This window comes from Zonotrichia leucophrys, chromosome 3, assembly GCF_028769735.1.
Source record: "Zonotrichia leucophrys gambelii isolate GWCS_2022_RI chromosome 3, RI_Zleu_2.0, whole genome shotgun sequence".
Lineage (NCBI taxonomy): Eukaryota > Metazoa > Chordata > Aves > Passeriformes > Passerellidae > Zonotrichia > Zonotrichia leucophrys.
Genome location: NC_088172.1, coordinates 69,812,202 through 69,828,554, shown reverse-complemented (window position 1 = coordinate 69,828,554; position 16,353 = coordinate 69,812,202). Strand labels below are relative to the sequence as shown.

At 51.8% G+C, this 16,353-nt stretch overlaps 2 protein-coding genes across 3 annotated transcripts; one reads left to right on the top strand and one right to left on the bottom strand.

Annotated features, from left to right (window-relative positions):
• Positions 1-1,027: 1,027 nt before the first annotated feature.
• On the bottom strand, positions 1,028-12,085 carry GTPBP2 (GTP binding protein 2). Of its 2 annotated transcripts, XM_064708695.1 has the most exons (13): positions 11,811-12,085; positions 9,565-9,591; positions 8,779-8,963; positions 7,999-8,107; positions 7,267-7,464; positions 6,816-6,990; positions 5,963-6,182; positions 5,402-5,537; positions 4,932-4,990; positions 4,038-4,209; positions 3,613-3,777; positions 3,022-3,229; positions 1,028-2,925 (listed from the first exon to the last, which is right to left on the bottom strand). In XM_064708695.1, exons 1-12 carry the CDS (start codon positions 11,991-11,993, stop codon positions 3,032-3,034), a joined length of 1,827 nt encoding a protein of 608 aa, XP_064564765.1. In that variant the 5' UTR covers positions 11,994-12,085; the 3' UTR covers positions 1,028-2,925; positions 3,022-3,031. The 2 variants fall into 2 exon arrangements, with proteins under 2 accessions (XP_064564765.1, XP_064564764.1); XM_064708694.1 differs by having other exon boundaries at positions 1,028-3,229.
• A 1,063-nt stretch (positions 12,086-13,148) lies between these two features.
• MAD2L1BP (MAD2L1 binding protein) lies at positions 13,149-14,699 on the top strand. Its single transcript, XM_064708693.1, has 2 exons — positions 13,149-13,379; positions 14,018-14,699. Exons 1-2 carry the CDS (start codon positions 13,194-13,196, stop codon positions 14,546-14,548), a joined length of 717 nt encoding a protein of 238 aa, XP_064564763.1. The 5' UTR covers positions 13,149-13,193; the 3' UTR covers positions 14,549-14,699.
• The last annotated feature ends 1,654 nt before the right edge of the window (positions 14,700-16,353 follow it).

The window sequence follows — 16,353 nt, the reverse complement described above, 5'->3', positions numbered from 1 at the left end:
GTCAAGGCAGCTCTGGGTGGGGTTAGGAATCGAATTTCAGGGAGTTTCATCAGCTGCGGGCTTCCCTTCCTTGGGCAGGGGGGGAGAGAGCCTTTCAGGCAGCAGATAATGATGCAAACTGCAGCTGTGTATCTATGTACTGTTTTCTGAACGGCATCATCCTAAATGCAGCTGCTGAGCTGCTCTCTCCTTCCAGCAGCCAGCCTGTGCTGGGATGCTGCTACACTACTGTCAGTGGAGTCTAATATTTGGCATCACAGTCATGAAATTTCAAGAACAAGAAACTCATTCTGGTGTGTGCAGCTCTGCTAATAAGTAGAGGAAGGAATTATGAAGTCACTCCCACTAATGACAGTCCTAACATTGCGAAGTGACAAATTTCCCCAAGTCCTCACGTGAAGAGAACCAGTCTGGCAGGATCGTCTCGTCTCCTGTGACAGAGGCACATCTCATTTCCTAAGTGTCTGGCAGGACTGGACTCTGCAGATGCCACTATCTGACACAAAAACAAGTCTAGAAGAGGCAGATCCTTTTGGTCACAAGTCATCTCCACAGGGAAACCTTTTTACCTCTACTTGTCCCAAGGGAACAACCTGTCCTCATGAAGGCAAGGCAGTCACGAACCTCTTGATAAGGTCGAAGCTATTTTAGAAACAAATCACCGGTTAGATGTGTGCCCTAGAAAGCGTCTCTTTAATTAGGCTCTGGGGGAATTTGTGACTGTGAGGAGGCTTGCCACAGCCCAGAGTCCCGCCCACAGCAGCCCAAAGTGCTGTGCTCAGGGTGACGTGGCTGCTGTCACCTCGGGCTGCACACCCAGGCTTACTCAGATAAGGCGGGAGGGAGCGCGGGGTTGTAAACAGCAGCGCGTGCATTCTTTCCACACCAGGCACGGTATTTATAGGGATGAACGCAGGAAGCTCAGGAATGGGTGAAGGGTAGCCAGCTCCAACTGAGACCCAGCTCCAAGGGCAGCAGGGTAAGAGCCCAGCTCCACCCTCACTCATTGTACAACTCAGCCAGCAAGCTCAATAAAACATCTTTATTCTGTACATTTATATAGATGCTTGGAGAACAGGGACAATCCCCAGCATTAGAAAAATTCAAGACAACAAAACAGCAATTATGAAGAGCATGGCACCAAGAACAGTCATGCCACAGATGGCAGGGATGAGGTGAGACCAGCCATCAGCTGTTTCAGAAAAGGTCACAGCACCCCCCTTTGGGGCAGAAAACACCAGTGCAGAAGAGTACAAAGAGCTGGAGTCCCCCATCCCCAGCCAACTCTCTTTGTGACACTAGCACCAAAGGGAAGAGCCTGCTGGCAGCTGGGGCCTGTCCTTGCAGGCATTGGTGAAAAGACTGTGTCATTGGAATACCCAGCCCACTGCCAGAATGGGAAAAAAGGGATCCTGCCTGAGCAGTGACCCTGAGCCAGCAACTCCTTTCTCTCTGCTGGGGATGCAGCAGTTTTCAGCTGGATTGGTGCTCCCTCCAAGGGACAGGTCACTCCTGCAACTATTAAGCTGCCTTCCTTTATGCCACACTTGCTAGGCTTCCCCCCACCCCAGCACGCTGCTGGCAAGGTGCAGCTCCCACTTTCCTGCCCCACGATGGCCCCGCACAGCTACGCCTGTGCCAGCGGCCCAGCAGCAGAACTGCTCTCAGCACGGCACAAGCGCCACTTGGGTGTCCAAGTGCTGTCACAGGCCCTCAGCCTTCTCTTCAGTCAGGGCTGGCAGGCCACCACACCAACCAGCATGGCTTGCTGAAGGCCTTTTGCTCACAGCAGACACATTTGGTCTAACAGTCAACAATAAAACCAAAAGCCTATGTACAGCTTTACAGACCCTGCTGCACCCTCCAGGCTGCACAGCAGAGCTGCAAGACAGAGTGGGAGACCTGTGCTCCACTCTACATCCAGAGTGCTCCACTCTACATACAAAGTCCTTGCTGGCAACATCAGCTTCCCTCTGACAACAAACACTGGTGGCAATGGAAAGAAAGGAATTCTTGCTCCAAGAGAAATAAAACCCACGCCACTGTCAAAAGAGAAGTTACCTGGTTTTGTGTAGGTAATGCAGCCTGTCCTCCTCACACATTAAGGCAAGCATGTGAGGAACAAGGTGGGCTGGGAACAGCCACACCAGGGAGCCCACTGCAAACCACTGCTACCAATGTGCAGATGGCACCTTCAGGTGAACATCCATGGAAACAACCTGCTCACACCAGCACAGGCCTGGGCCCTGCTCTGCTCCACAGTATGGCCTCCTGTCCAGCTGCTGCAAGGAACAGATCCAAGTACAAACTCTGTCTTCATGATGCTATGTCAGGAGGCTGTGCCACTCAGAGCAGCCACAGCTTCCTGGAAGTCATAAAGAGGAATACTGAAGAAATGTGTACATGTGAGTGGGGAACAGGACATCTGTCCAACAGTAAGACACTCAGATTGGAGTAACGCAAAACCAATGCACAAATGGACACATAGCAGATTAAAGCCAACCAAGATTCAAACGGTTAAAAAGTGTCCTGAACACATTCTGAGAGGTTCAGCCAAGCCCTGGTGTGGGTGGCATGGTCTGTTCCATCCCCTGCCCAGAAGGATGATTTGAGAGAACGCTGTTATCAACTCAGTGCTCAGACAGCAAAAATGGGACCAGACCTTGTGTCAGAGATGGAAAAGCATCCCTTCACTGCTTGTCTTCAAGGTCGCTGCGCCTCCCAACCAGCAATTTTCAAACAGTAAACAAAGCCAATACTTGCTTGCCCAGGTCTGCAGGTACCTCTGATCTATTCTGAAGGAGTCTGTTCCAAATGAAAGCTGCAGGCGATGTGGAGAACATGCTTAACTTGTCCCACGTACGGCACTGAATGGAAGAAATTCTCTCATGCTCCATCTCACGGTGCAGAGGAGGGACATCCACACTAGAACGGGACAGCAGCAGCTCCAGGCATTGCTCAGAAAGCCACAGGAGCTTCCAGCCTTCTCCCCAGGTGCTGGTGAGTGGAGATTTCTCTGACCTACTGGTAGTCAGAAGCTCAGCTGTCCAGGCCCCAGGGACTCCTCCAGGCTGTTTTCTTTGGTGGTGATGGCTTGGAGGTTAGTGACATGCCCAATGCCTTTGGTGACTCCTTCACGAAAAAGTAGTTTCGCTCCAATCTTCAAGTATTCAGGATGCTTGATGAACCTGAAACACACAACTGCCTTCTCTCCTGTCCGCAGCTTGTCCTGAAAAGAAAAATGTGAGAGCTTAGACCCATCTCCCAAGCTGATGCATGCAGGCAGAGGTACATGTGGATGGTAAGAAGATGAGGCAAATGAGCAGCCTTCTTCAGACTGCAAGGCTTGAGCCCTTCCCCTTACTGTACACATAAGAAGAGACAGGAATACACAAGCCCTGAAGAATAGAGTTCACCTCTCTTCTTTAACATGTCTGGAGGAAAAGCAACCAAATAGGCAGGATAAAGGGATAGAGTCTGCTCTAGGAAGGGACACAGCTACTCAAAATAGCAGCAGACCCCAGCTTTACTAGAGGGTGTAGTGGAATCTTAACAAACCCAACAAACCCCACAGGGAGGTCCATCTTCCTCCCCTTTCTTCCCATGGCCTACCTTTCCATGGATCTTCTCTACAATAGCTGTCTGTCGCACATTCCCCACGTGCACCGTCACCTGAAACCCCTTCCGGAAAGTTGTGGCATGGAATAACAGCACGATCTCGGCTTCAAACACTGAGCAGATGGTGGGGTTCATTTCTGGGCTCACCATCACCATGCCCTGCAGAAAAACCCAAGGCTCAGACCAGTCAGGGCCAGTCCCCTTGCTTCTAAACAGCCCCCAAAACCACAAATTTACCTCCACTCTGTGACTTGGGCTTACATCCTGTTCTCAGCCTTGTACTCACTGTAATTTGTAACCTGGCCATTTCCTCCCCTTCCAGCAAGTTTCCTGCAAACATTTGTACTTCATTCCCACCCTAGCAATGGGGGAAGCCTAGGGAAGCCTCCAGCCCTGCTCAGTGCAGGAGTAGGACTAACCTTGCGCAGCAGGGAGCGGTCGAAGGGTCCGAGGGCCAGCGTGGCTGCCTGCCCGGCGCGCAGCACGCGGCAGGCAGAGCGGTTCCGCTGGATGCTGCACACCTTCAGCCGAAGGAACTTCCCATCGTCAGTGGGACCAACCACCAAGTTCTCCCCTTCTCGGCAGATCCCACTGCCCAGGTAGAAGAGCAGGACACAGTTCATCAGGAGACAAAGACATTTCACCCTCCAAGATCAACCTGAACGAATTCCCCAGGGCCAAGTCTTTGCACTCTTACTCTGGACCAACCAACAGGGAGACAAAGCTGCTGAGAATCAGGATTTCTTACAGCAGCAGTGTGACTCTTAAAAATCCCAGGTACAGACAGGGACCATTGCACCCCAGTGCTCTGTCACACTGCTTTGTTTGTGTGGAGAGACCTCAGATGACACTCCTTCAGTGTGGGCGTGCTAATGGCCAGACTGCTCTGATTGCTCCCAAACATGGAGGGAGAGCTGCCTTTTCATGAGGTAATGTGCAGTTAACCCCTGCTGGAATCAGAGGATCTACCTTTTACATTTCCTCCCCCCACCTGAGGAAGGAAGAAAGCAACCCCTTGGGATCATGCCTAACCTCTGCCAACTAGATTCCAGCATGCCTTCTTTCAGCGTACTTCAGGACACATTCCTAATCCAGCAACTTTAGAGCAGACTGTTTGCTTGCCACCACATGACCAATGGTCTGCTCATGTCACTTCCCAACACCCTGTAGGGCTCTACTCTCACTTGAGTCAGTGGCAGCAGTCAGGACTGAGCCTCACACAGCTTCCACTTCTGCAGCAGGTGACTCTAACCTTGTCACTTGTAACTCCAGCAACCATTCACATCCACACATATCTGCCTAGGCTCACTTACCTTGACAGAGTTCCTCCCACAACAGTCCCCACCTCTGGCACCGTATAAATTTCATCAACCTGCAGCAAGGCAACAAGAATAAGCTCTTCAGACAGACAGCTATGAAATACCACTCCAAAATGAGGACAAAGAGCCTGCCCCTTGGGTGAAAGGAGGTGATCTCTCTGCTGGTCATCAGACACTGTCTCAGAGCTTCACCAGCTCCCACTTACCCTCCAAGTAGAGGAACAAAGCTCTTCCTTTTAAATAGCAACCAGAGAAATGATTGTATCCTGAGACAGACATCTCATGGTTACAACAGATTCAGCCCATCAGGCTTTTATCAAGGACCAAGTCCTTTTTTTAATGTCTCTCAATAGTCCAGGAGTTCACCACATCTCTACCTCTGGTGTCCAAATTCCCCAAACGTCTCTCCCATGGCACAGCAATGAGTTCAGCATCAGAGTTTGAAACAAACAACCCTTACCCACCTGAAATTCTGTATGTTGCTGCATTAATTCTTCCTGCTCTTTACTGTTGGTCAGTGGAGGGAGGATGTTGAGGAAGACTTTCAAGAGATCCAGGTTCTCTCCAGAAACACTGGACAGTGTGAAGATTGGGGTGATGCTGTCAGACACAAGCAGACAGAAATAAGCAGAAGGCCACGGCACAGTTCCAGAAGGTTTCTGGGATTCTGAATCTACTGAGACCCACAGGAAGATGGATACTGTACCAGAAAGCGGCTAAAGCAGGAAGGCTAGATACAACTCCACAGTAACCCCTGCCTCAGTGTTTGGTTGAGGCACCAATCCCTTGTCAGCACACACTTTTCTCATGAAGAAGTAACTCTAATGCAGCCTTTGCTCCCAGAGCCCAGAAAAAAGTTTGGGAGGAGAAAATGCCTTCTTGGAGAATGCAAAGGTAGGAAACCTGACAAGGAGCAGAGATGTTCAAAATGTAGTCACCTCCCCTGTGTTCACCCCTCCCCAGCTGCGCATGGCAGCCCAGCCTGAATTGCCTGCTCCCAACAGAAGAAAGGAATAGTCCCTTACTTGGGAGATTGTGCAAACTGTTGTGCTGCTGTAACTGCATCGTCATCTGAATTCACAAGCAGGGGGAGCTTGTTGCAGCCTGGCTGCTTCAGGATTCGTTCCAGCTGCTTCACAGTCCGTTCCACGGTGGCTTTTGAACACAAGTCGACTTTGCTGATGACAATGAAGAAGGGGACCTTGAGGGCCATGGCCAAGCCCAAGTGCTCTCGTGTTGTGCCCGCTGCAGGAGACAAGTGAGATGTAGGTGCAGCAGCAGTCACCACTGGAACTTATGCTGATAGCTGTGTCTCCTGGCTATCCCATGAGCCCAGTCTAGAGATTCCACTGTAACTGCTTAGTTCATCATGCATTGAAAAAGCACACTTATTCTTTTAAACAAAACTAAACATCAGTCCAGAAAAATAAAAACCACCAAGAAATTTTGTGACTGATCTGTCTGCTTCAGAAAGATGCAGCAGTTTTCATTCTTTGACCAAAATTTGCCTGAGAACAGTTACAAGAATGTCAGAGATAGATGTGGGAGAACTCCAGATGCCTTTTTACAAGACTTTGGGATCCAGCACCCCTAAGAATATTTCAAAGCTGTTATCTTTTCTGAGAAACACTGCCCCAAATCCTAAACAAATCCTGTCAGTCCAGGGTACAGTTTAATGTGGTCTACAGCCAGTAAGAGGATCCCAGATTTACTCCCCTCCCAGGCACTCATAGACACTGACTTACAAGGTATCAGTAGAAGCTTACAAATGAATAAACTTTTCTGAAAGCCATTCACAGCTGACACGGACCCATTCCCCCCATTCTCCATTCCTCTTCACAGGTTGCACTCAATCCATGCAGGCAGGGCAACACTCACCAATGCCAGTGTTGGCACTAACCACCAGCATGGCAAAATCTGGGCAGTAGCTGGTGAGGCCAAAGATGGTTGTTTTCAGATACTTGTGGTGGCCAGCCAGGTCAATGAAAGTGATCATTTTGGAAGAACTCTCACAGATCTCTTCTGCTGTCCGGGAGTCGCTGTAATTTACCACCTAAGGGATAAGGAGCTTGTGAGAGAGGCAGCCCCAGCAGGCACGTAAAGAAAACCCTTATCTATCCACTTTGATGTCAGAATTACTAAGTAGAGATCATCCACCACGGGTGCAAGAAACAGTGTCTGCTGCAAACGTACAACCAACACTCAGGTTCAGCTTGAGGGACAGAGAAATGTGCCACCTCTCTTCCTTCCTGTCCCACTCACAGTTCTAACAGGAGGCTAATCCTGCTCTCCTCCAGCTTTCTGAGTTCAGCAACCCGCTCTCTCTTACCTCTCCTTTGCTGTTGAAGCCGAGGATCTCAAAGCTGATGCTCGATGTTCTTCCTGACTGGATTTCATGGAGATGCCGGAAGAGGTTGAGGCGTGCTCTGCCCCGCCCATTGTCCAGCTCTCCTTGCGTTAGGACACCCAACAGTGTTGACTTCCCTGAGTCCACATTCCCTAGCACAGCTACTCGAAGGTCTAGGAACTACAGGAAAAAGAACAAAGAAATCATTACACTTAACCACTGCTGTGCTGAGTGCACAAGCACTACTGGGCAGTGGAGATGCAGCTCAGAGAGCTTCATCAGGGACAATGTGCAGTTTAATCTTGCTCAGATTCTGCTCCTGCTCCCAGCAAATCACTGCCAGCAGTCGTGACACACTCTAGAGTTGAGATGTGACATATCAAGCTTTGATATCACAAAAGAGGCTATTCGTTGCAGCAGACCTCTAAATTCTTCCTTTTTTGCACACAGGTCTGCCTCAGAACCACTGCTATAGAAGCGAAATAATTTTTCATTTCTGATCCAGGCAGTCTCCTGGACTGACATCTGCCTCAATCACAGTCTTGGAGATAAGAAGCGTTATCATCAAGCCTCCCTCTGGCAGCCCTTTAAAGCATCTGGTATGGGCCAAGCTATGACAAAGTGCCTCCAGGGTTTGGGCTCCCATCCCAAATAGGAAGCTGCTCACACAAAGCCTCTAGGTCTCCAGCAGGAGAAAAAACCAGAGGTCCCTACCTGCTGGTTGTCAGGCACCTTTCGGACAAGCACCTCCGTTATCTTCCTTGGAACATCGCTGTCGTAATCGACCTCCCTCTCCCGCAGCACCGTAATGTCAGCCCCAACCCTGCCACAAAGACAAAAGGAAGGAGTGAGACACATTTGTGTCGCAGACGTCTTTTATGAAAAATCCTTTCTTTAGGATTTTTCCTCTTGAAAAGCTGAGAGGCTTCAAGAACAAAATGTCAGCATTGATTATCTGCTGCTGTGGAATGCAACAGGTGGATTTTTGATTGGCCCATGTTTGTTGTTTTTGATTAATGGCCAATCACAGTCAGCTAGCTCAGACTCTCTGTCTGAGACAGAAGCTTTTGTTATCATTTTGTCTTATTCTATTCTTAGCTAGCCTTCTGATGAAATCTTTTCTTCTATTCTTTTAGTATAGTTTTAATGTAATATATATAATAAAATAATAAATCAAGCCTTCTGAAACATAAAGTCAAATCCTCGTCTCTTCCCTCAGCCTGAGACCCCCTGTGAACAGCATCACACATTTGTCCTTGACAGTTCTCACACCTCTATGATAACAGCTGACAAAGCAAAGGGGATGAAGGCTGGGGGTAGCAGGGAAGGAGCCTCAAGCTTCCAGACAAAAGCCCTATAACTTTCCTCATGCTTCCAGAGCCTCAGGACTGAAGGAATGTCAGTCATACAGGGCTTTGTAGGAGGGAGCTGCCAGCTGCTCAGGAGACTGCAGGCAGTCCCGCTGGTGGCCCTGCGGACAAAGGGAGCACGTACTTCTCTGCCATGCGGCGCAGCGTCTTGAGCGAGGCGCGCATCTCCTCCTCCGAGAGGCCCACCAGCAGCCCGTTGTCCTCCACGCCGATCTGATAGACGGCCTCCCCTCGGCCCTCCTGCAGCCGCCACTTCATCTGCGTCACCAGGTGCTCAAAGCGGTACTGAGAGGGGTTCACCAGCTTCAGCTGTTTAACAGAGGGGCAGTTCTAGTCACAGCCTGGATGCAGAGGCAATCCCATTGCCCAGTTCTGTGAAGCAATGTTCCCAACTCTGACCCACCCCTAGAAAGCACAGCCTGTATCAGTGTCTGAACAGAAGCCGTGGGACAAGTGAAAATGGGATTCACAAAGGTACAAATATAAGGTAGAAAAACTTTCCCTCATCCTGACAAAGGGATCTGTACCTTGCCTGCTGCAGGGTTAAAGACAGCACTCTGGGACCAGTCTGTGATCCAGGAACCAATAAGTGCAAATGCCAGAGAGCCACAAGAAAGTGGCAAATCATTTTCAGGGATATCTGCATCTCTCTCTCAAGAAAAATACAGTAGGCATCACATACTAGAAGAGATTCCTAAAAATCAGTACTGAGATCAAGCTTTTCCAGCTCAGCAGACTGGGTAGTGCTTGGCACAGAGACACAGAAGATGAATGGTAGTTCCTTACTGCAGTGTCCACTTTTCTGTCCTTTCCTTGGCCATGTTACCCACAGGCTGTCTTTGGTGAAGTTACTCACTGCAAAATAACCCTCTGGGAGGAAGACCTCCTTCTGCAACCACAAAAGACTCACCTTGTACTCGATGTTTCCATCTTCTGCCTGGTCAGAGAATGAAACAAGACAGAAGAGTTAGATGCTGTGCCCACAGAGACTTCTACAGGCACCAGCTGCCCATATATTCTGAAACTGGTGCTGAAGATTTCAATGAGAGGGAAAGTGGCAGAAAGAGACTGTGTTAGGTCCCAGCCTTCTGCCATTATTTCCTACACTCAACTAGAACTTTCCTTATGGTTTGTTTGTTTGTATCCCACATCATGAACACCAAAGGACAAAACTAGAGTGGGGCACAAAGGTAATACGATCCAGGGGGGAATTATTTTCTGGACAGTAAAGAATAGGGCCAGCCTAACAGTCACAGAGAGAGAGAGAGTTCCAGTTTCAAAAAGGTACAGGCCAGCATATGATTTAAAGTCCCCCCCCTCACCCATCCATGACCCACAAAATGCCACCCACAGCATCCAACTCCCACCCTATCCAGCAGCTTCCATCCATCGAATGTGCACAGAAACAGGGGCCTGTGAACAAAAGCTTCTGCTTCCTCTCCTGCTCAATGATACTCTCCCTCACTCAATCAGTTTTTCACTGACTTCCTTCTACATATTTATGTATCTTCTCTGTACAAGGAAGGACTACAGACATAAAGAAGTGAGGTAATGACTCATCTGCCAGCTAGTCACCGGCCAGAGTTCTGGAGAACCAGACCTGGTTGGGACTGTGTGTACACAATATGCTCAGAAGTACTTTCTCAGGGAAGGCCAGGTGGGGTTGTAACAGAAAGGTCTGGGTACTCATCAAGCTCAATTCAACCAAAACAGGCTCCAGCTTATCAAAGAGAATGTCTAATTTTACAATTAGACATACAATATTTAAGTAATTCTTCCCAGTGATTCAGTATAAGGACCACTAAGAAAGGGCTGGAGCCCGCAGGCAGCCACATACTCTGTCAGACTAAATGGGGCTGGCAACAGTAAGCACTTCCTTTTCCTCTGGATACCTATTTGCATGTCAGGAGAGGCAACAGCCCTCTCCTTGCCTTCCAGCTCAGCTCTTAACCACAGCGGTGCTTACAGTGGCAAAAGGCCAACAGAAGTTCTCAACTGTCAGCTCAGTTCTCTGGCAGCAGAGCTGTGCTGTGAGAAAAAGGCACTTTTAGCAGGTTTTCCTCTCTTGCCATCTACCAGCTTTCCAGTTCTAAGCAAAACCCATTCACCTACTGCACTGCCATCTAAATAAGGGAGTGGGTCTTCTCCAAGGCACTTGAGACTAGAAAAGCAACAAGCCTCGACTTGCTGGGGCACACACTTCACAGGGTAGCCAGAAACAGGAAGCTGAGTTGAAACCCCAGGGGACTCTCCAGCCTCCAGCTGAAAGGAACAAGAATGAAACTGCGGCTGCAGGGCACAGTCCTGCCCGTGGAGAAGATCTGACAGTAGCAAAGCGCTGTTTTCACATCTTCCCAAGAGTCCCAGGCCTGCCTTGTGGAGGAATAGCTCCCTCCCAGCACAGGCTATCATATATTTTACAGAAAGTTCACTGACAGGGGCCAAGCAATTGAGTCTGAGCCAACGTCATTCTGCCCACAGTGACAGTTCTATGAGAGCGGTGACAACTGCCCCAGCTGAGCACACATCCGCGGTACTACCGATGTCATTCTTCCTGCTGCAAGAGACAGGTGCCTCACCCTCTGTCCACGGCACCTGCAGCCCTATGGAAGGAGCCAGCTGTCAGATTAGCTGGGAAGGGAATCACCGCAACCCGTCTGGCAGCTGGGAAGGGGCTCAGACCCACCAGATCGTCTCTCGGGGAGGGAGGCATGCAAACGGGATGTTTGGAACTACGAGGCGAGCAAAGCTTTATTTTCGAAGCTATTTCGATGGCAGGCGGCAAAGCGCCCACAGACAGACGCCAGGCAATGCGATACGACTCACGGACAGGCTCCGATGGAGCCCGCAGGGACCTCGCTGGCACCAGGGGCGCGGGCACGGCCCGGAGGAGAGCCCGGGACAGACGGGCACACCGGGGCTGCAGGACAACTCCTAGGGCTGCTGTCAGCCCGACCCCGGCACGGCCCCGCACCAGCACCGCCGGCACCTCCAGCCAGAGCCGCCACCAACCTGCGGGGTCCGGTCGTGGCACCGACCCGCTCCGGGGACACCGAGCTCCGGCCCCTCCCGCCCCTCAGCGGCAGCGCCCCCCGCCCCCGGGCCTGGTCTCCCTCCCTCCGCGGCTGACGGGACGCGGCGGCCGCCGGAGCTCACCTCGGGCGGCAGGTACGGGGGGTTGTTGGCCTTCCCTCCGCGGCTCCGCCCGTTCTTCTTCTTCGTCTTCGAGCCGCCGCCGCCGCCAGGCGCGGCCCCCCCGCGTCCGCGCAGGGCTGCGCTTGCCCCGCCGCCCGCCGGTCGACAGCAGCCCCCGAACAGCTCTGACACCCGCGAGTCCATGGCGGACACCGCGGCCCCGCCGCCCCCTGCAGCGCCCGCTCCGTTCCCCGCCCGGCCCCTCCGGCCCGGCTCCGGCCCCGGCGTCACCGACCGTCGCGCGGCGCCCCGGGAAAGCGAGTCCCGCCCGCCTACGACGCCGAGAACGCTCCGCGCGCCTTCCGCTCGAAACTACATCTCCCGGCGTGCCCCGCGGCGCAGCCAGCTCGCTGCCGTACGGGTTCCATCCGCGGGGGCTGATGGGAGTTGGAGTCCAAGGGAGAGGGCGCCGCCTGTCGGCCGCGACCGACAACGCGCGGGATGCCACCGCTCTCCGGGATCTGCGGACGCCCGTGGTTTATCCCTTTGGCAGCTCACAGCCCCGGGTTCCCTGGTTATTGACATCGAGGGATCAGTCATTCTGGATTCGGGAAACTGGGGCACTTTCGAAGCTGTTTGGCATTGGAGGTACCTCATGACTACGCAGAGGCAGCTGCCCGACGCAGAGCGATCCCAAAGCACACATTAAGATCCAACCGGGGGGGCGGCCGGAACAGCAAAAGAACCTCTAGCTGTGCGCCGCATCCCCTCAATTCCTAGTCTCCAGTTCCACGGCCACTGCGCCTTCCCTTTCCCCGCCGCATGCCCTGGGGAGAGCGACTCTGGGTCATTGTTCGTGTACAACCGACACCCTCCGTGGCGCTCCGCACAGGTGGCCGCGGTAAGGCAGCCTCGGAGCGGCTCCTCTCGCCATCCCGCCCTCCACTCCCCGTATGCTGGAGGCGGCACCCAATGGGGCGCTAGGCACAATGTTTCCAAACACGGCACTCCCTGCACGCTCCCCGCCTCCGCCTCCCCGCGGCAGCGCGGCGGCGGCTCCTCTGCACGACAGCGGAGCTGCCAGGGCTGCCGGGAGCGGGGCGGGGGACAGCGGAGCCGCTTCCTGCGGCCCTCCCCGGACAGCCCTGCAGGAAGCAGCCCGAGCTCCCGGCACGGCCTCAGCCGGGCGGCCCCGGGACGGGAGCGGGCGGGGAAGCGGAGGGGCGAGGCTACGCAGAGACCCCGCCTCCCACCCCGCCCACCGCGCAGCGCGGCCCGTGCGCCGCTCCCGTGAGGCTGCGCGGCGGCGGCGGCATTTAAACCGCGGCGGCCGTTTAGGAGGGGTGTGCGTGCCGCGGTTCCTCGCTCCCGGCGCTGGCGGGGCTGGATCGCGGCGGCAGCGGGATGGGGCCTCGGGGGGACAGGGCGGTGCTGGGCAGCCCCGCCGTGGCCGTGGCCTTCCCGGGAGCTGTGTGCCGGGGCAGCGGCTACCGCTTCGCGTGCGAGCTCCTGAAGCACGTCCTGCACCAGCGGAACCAGCTCCCGCTGCCCTACGAGCAGCTGGCCTACTTCTGCCGGCGGGCGGCCCAGGTGAGGCGCGGCGGCCGCGGGGTCCGACCCGTGCTCGGGGGCGGCCCCTGGGCCGGGGATTAGGGAAGCCGTGGCGTTTGAGGTTTGCTTGCGAGCTCCTGTTCTCGCTCGGGGACTCGCACGGCGACGTGTTGGCGCCTTTAAAGTAAAGCGCTTATTGCATTTAGGGTTGCATCCCTAAATGTAACCTTTTCAAAACGAGGCAAAGGCAGCCTTAAGTTCGGGCTGCTGAAGGTGCCGACAAATTGTTCTTAATTGATTGCTTCCTGCTTTCCGTTCAAAGCGTGTTACTGCTTTGTTTGTTACCTCTGAGGAAAAAAACCAACCAAACAAAAAAGGTACTGTTAAGTGATTTCAGAGAGGTGGCTGATCTTTGAAAAAGGGGTTTCTAATTCCTATTGGAATTCATTAGTAGCGAGATTCAGATTCTGACTGAGTAGCTATGGATTGTGCTCTTGTGTTCCTCTTGCATCTCCTGATGTGGGGAGTAGATGTGCGTCTTCCCCATGTGGGTACCTGTAGCTCTCAAAATGAGCACAAGCTGCTGGTTCCTTGACACTCTGGGATGGGCCATGCTTTCTGCAGAGTATAATACATGTTCATAACTAAGTGTGTTAATGTGAATTTTTATTTTCGAGGGTGGAGATGGAATTGAGAAACCACGTTCCCTGGGCTTGGCAAGCAGAAAGTGCCAGCAGTTGCTGACGGAGCTGGAGGGATTATTCCAGCACCTGGAAGTCATGTTTAGTCTGACGCTGGTTCCTCGAGTTCTTTTCCTACTTGGAGGCAACGTCATGAACCCCAAGGAGCTCTATGAGCTGAATTTGGAGGGGTTCTGTGAGGGCTCTGCTGAAGAGAGCCTCCAGACCGCGCCCTGCGTTCGCCAGCTCTTTCACCGCCTGTTTGTTGCTGATGTCTTCAGTGAACTTAAGGCTCTCCCTGTGACAGGCACTCTTGTCCTGGTCCAGGGCCACCGTGACTGTGGTGTTGAGTGGTTCCGGCCCAGGCTCAACTACCAAGTGCCGAGCCGAGGGAGGAAGCTGACTGTTAAGCTGTCCTGTGATGGAGACCTCCACGTCAGTGCCTTACCTCCACAGCACACAGCACCTGCTTGGGAGGACTATGTCTGGTTCCAAGCCCCAGTGACCCTCAAAGGCTTTAGTGAATGAATGGTTTTCCATAGAAATTTAACTGGAATATTGATTACTTTTTTATTCTTTAGGTGTTAATTTTAGCAAATGTAACCATGTATTTTTGAACCATGTGTGCCTGATTTTTTTTTTTCATGGTGTCTACTCTGCCTTCCTGTATCTTGCTGCACTCCTCTGTTGTCCTTATTTCCCGAGTTGTTGTTGAAGGCAAATCCACTTTAAGGCACAGTTGCACACAAGCCCAGCGACTAACGTGTTGGGAGTAAAACTTCCCTGCTGAATGCTTGCTGAACTGGATACGTACAATCTCCTCCTGCGTTTTAATATGGCCGTTTTCTGACCCTGCCTTTGCCATGTTACCCATAGGCTGTCTTAGGTGAAGTTACTTCCTGCAAAATAACTCTGGGAGGAAATCCTGCAGTCCTTAAAAGCCTCCCCACAGCAGGAAAACCCGCGGGCGAAACCGGACCGGCACCCAGAGGTAACATTGTTGCAGCAGAGGGATTTATTCCCAGCTAGTAAAGAATGGAGCAGGATGAAGGCAGTTCCTGCCAAGGGCCAGGGCTGCCGTGGAGATGGGCGGAGCCGCTTCCAGGGGCTCCTGGCAACCCTGCAAGCAGCAGCCGCAGCTCCCGACGCTGCCTCAGCTGCCGTGGTGTGCCCCCTATTGAGTATTCAAGTGCTTGTCCGTCTATTTGGTAAAATTACACTTTCCCATAACTCACTTTCTGTTCCTTAACACTCCAAAGTAAGACTTTCCAGCAACTAAAAAATCTTGTAGCTAGTGCTGTCTTGGAGATGGAAAGAGACCAGTGCTCTGGAGGCAGGGTAGCAATAAGCAATTTTATATTTTTTACTAATCTTTGCCTAACAGCCCTGACAATTGGTTAGATATAAGATTAAAAGTAAGCAGTTTCTTTGCTAACCCTCTTCAGAGAAAGTTAGGAGTGCTGCTGCAATAATGGAAGGTTACTCTCACTCAAGGAAGAAACTTGAGTTTCTGAAATGCATAGAAATCAGGGGAGTGTGATCAAGTTTAGCACTATCTTTACCTGCCAAATTTGTGTTCTTAGTCAGACTGTATTACCTAGAATCAGAACTTGAGCCTGTTCTTCTGGGCTGGTGTCTACTGCAGAACAGGACAGGGAGAGAAGCCCTGGGAGCAGTGTGTTAGAGCTAGATATCTGCTGAAATTGTCTTCAGTCCGCTGGGCAATTATCTGTGCTGTAATGAGCTTTCAGTAGCTTGAAATAACTCCATCCCACTTGAAGAGAAAGGTGAACCTACTGGTAGTGAGGGTGTTTGCTGTTACTAGTCAAAAATGCACAATGGGATGGTGAAAGTCCTTTGTGAGGGTGAAGGTTGAAGTAACCCTCTACACTTGGTGCATATTTTAACTTTGACCTTTTTTGATGGAATGAGATGATAGAAGAAGTAGGAACTTAATTTGGAATTTTTGAGCTTGGAGAACACTAGAGTGCCCTCTCTGCTGTAGTATCCATTAATAGCTGTTTACAATGTGCAGTAGCTGCTTCTTAAGCTTGTTCTAGGGGAAGAACTTTGAGTGATGAAAGCTGCCTTATGTGCAGCTGCCCACTTGAATATGGAACCTCAGGCCTCTTGAAGGAAAAATATAACTTGAATGTAGGAGTGGTTGTGCTCAGGAGATCAAAACCTTTTATGCTTCCACCAAAGCTGCTTGTAACACATGTTTAAGAATGCAGGTGCCCAAGTGTTTAAAGAAGCTTTTAAACAGAAGCCTTGGCCAGTTCCTTTCACCTCTCTTCCTCAGTTGAGTGCAATGTTACTGCAATAAACTGTTT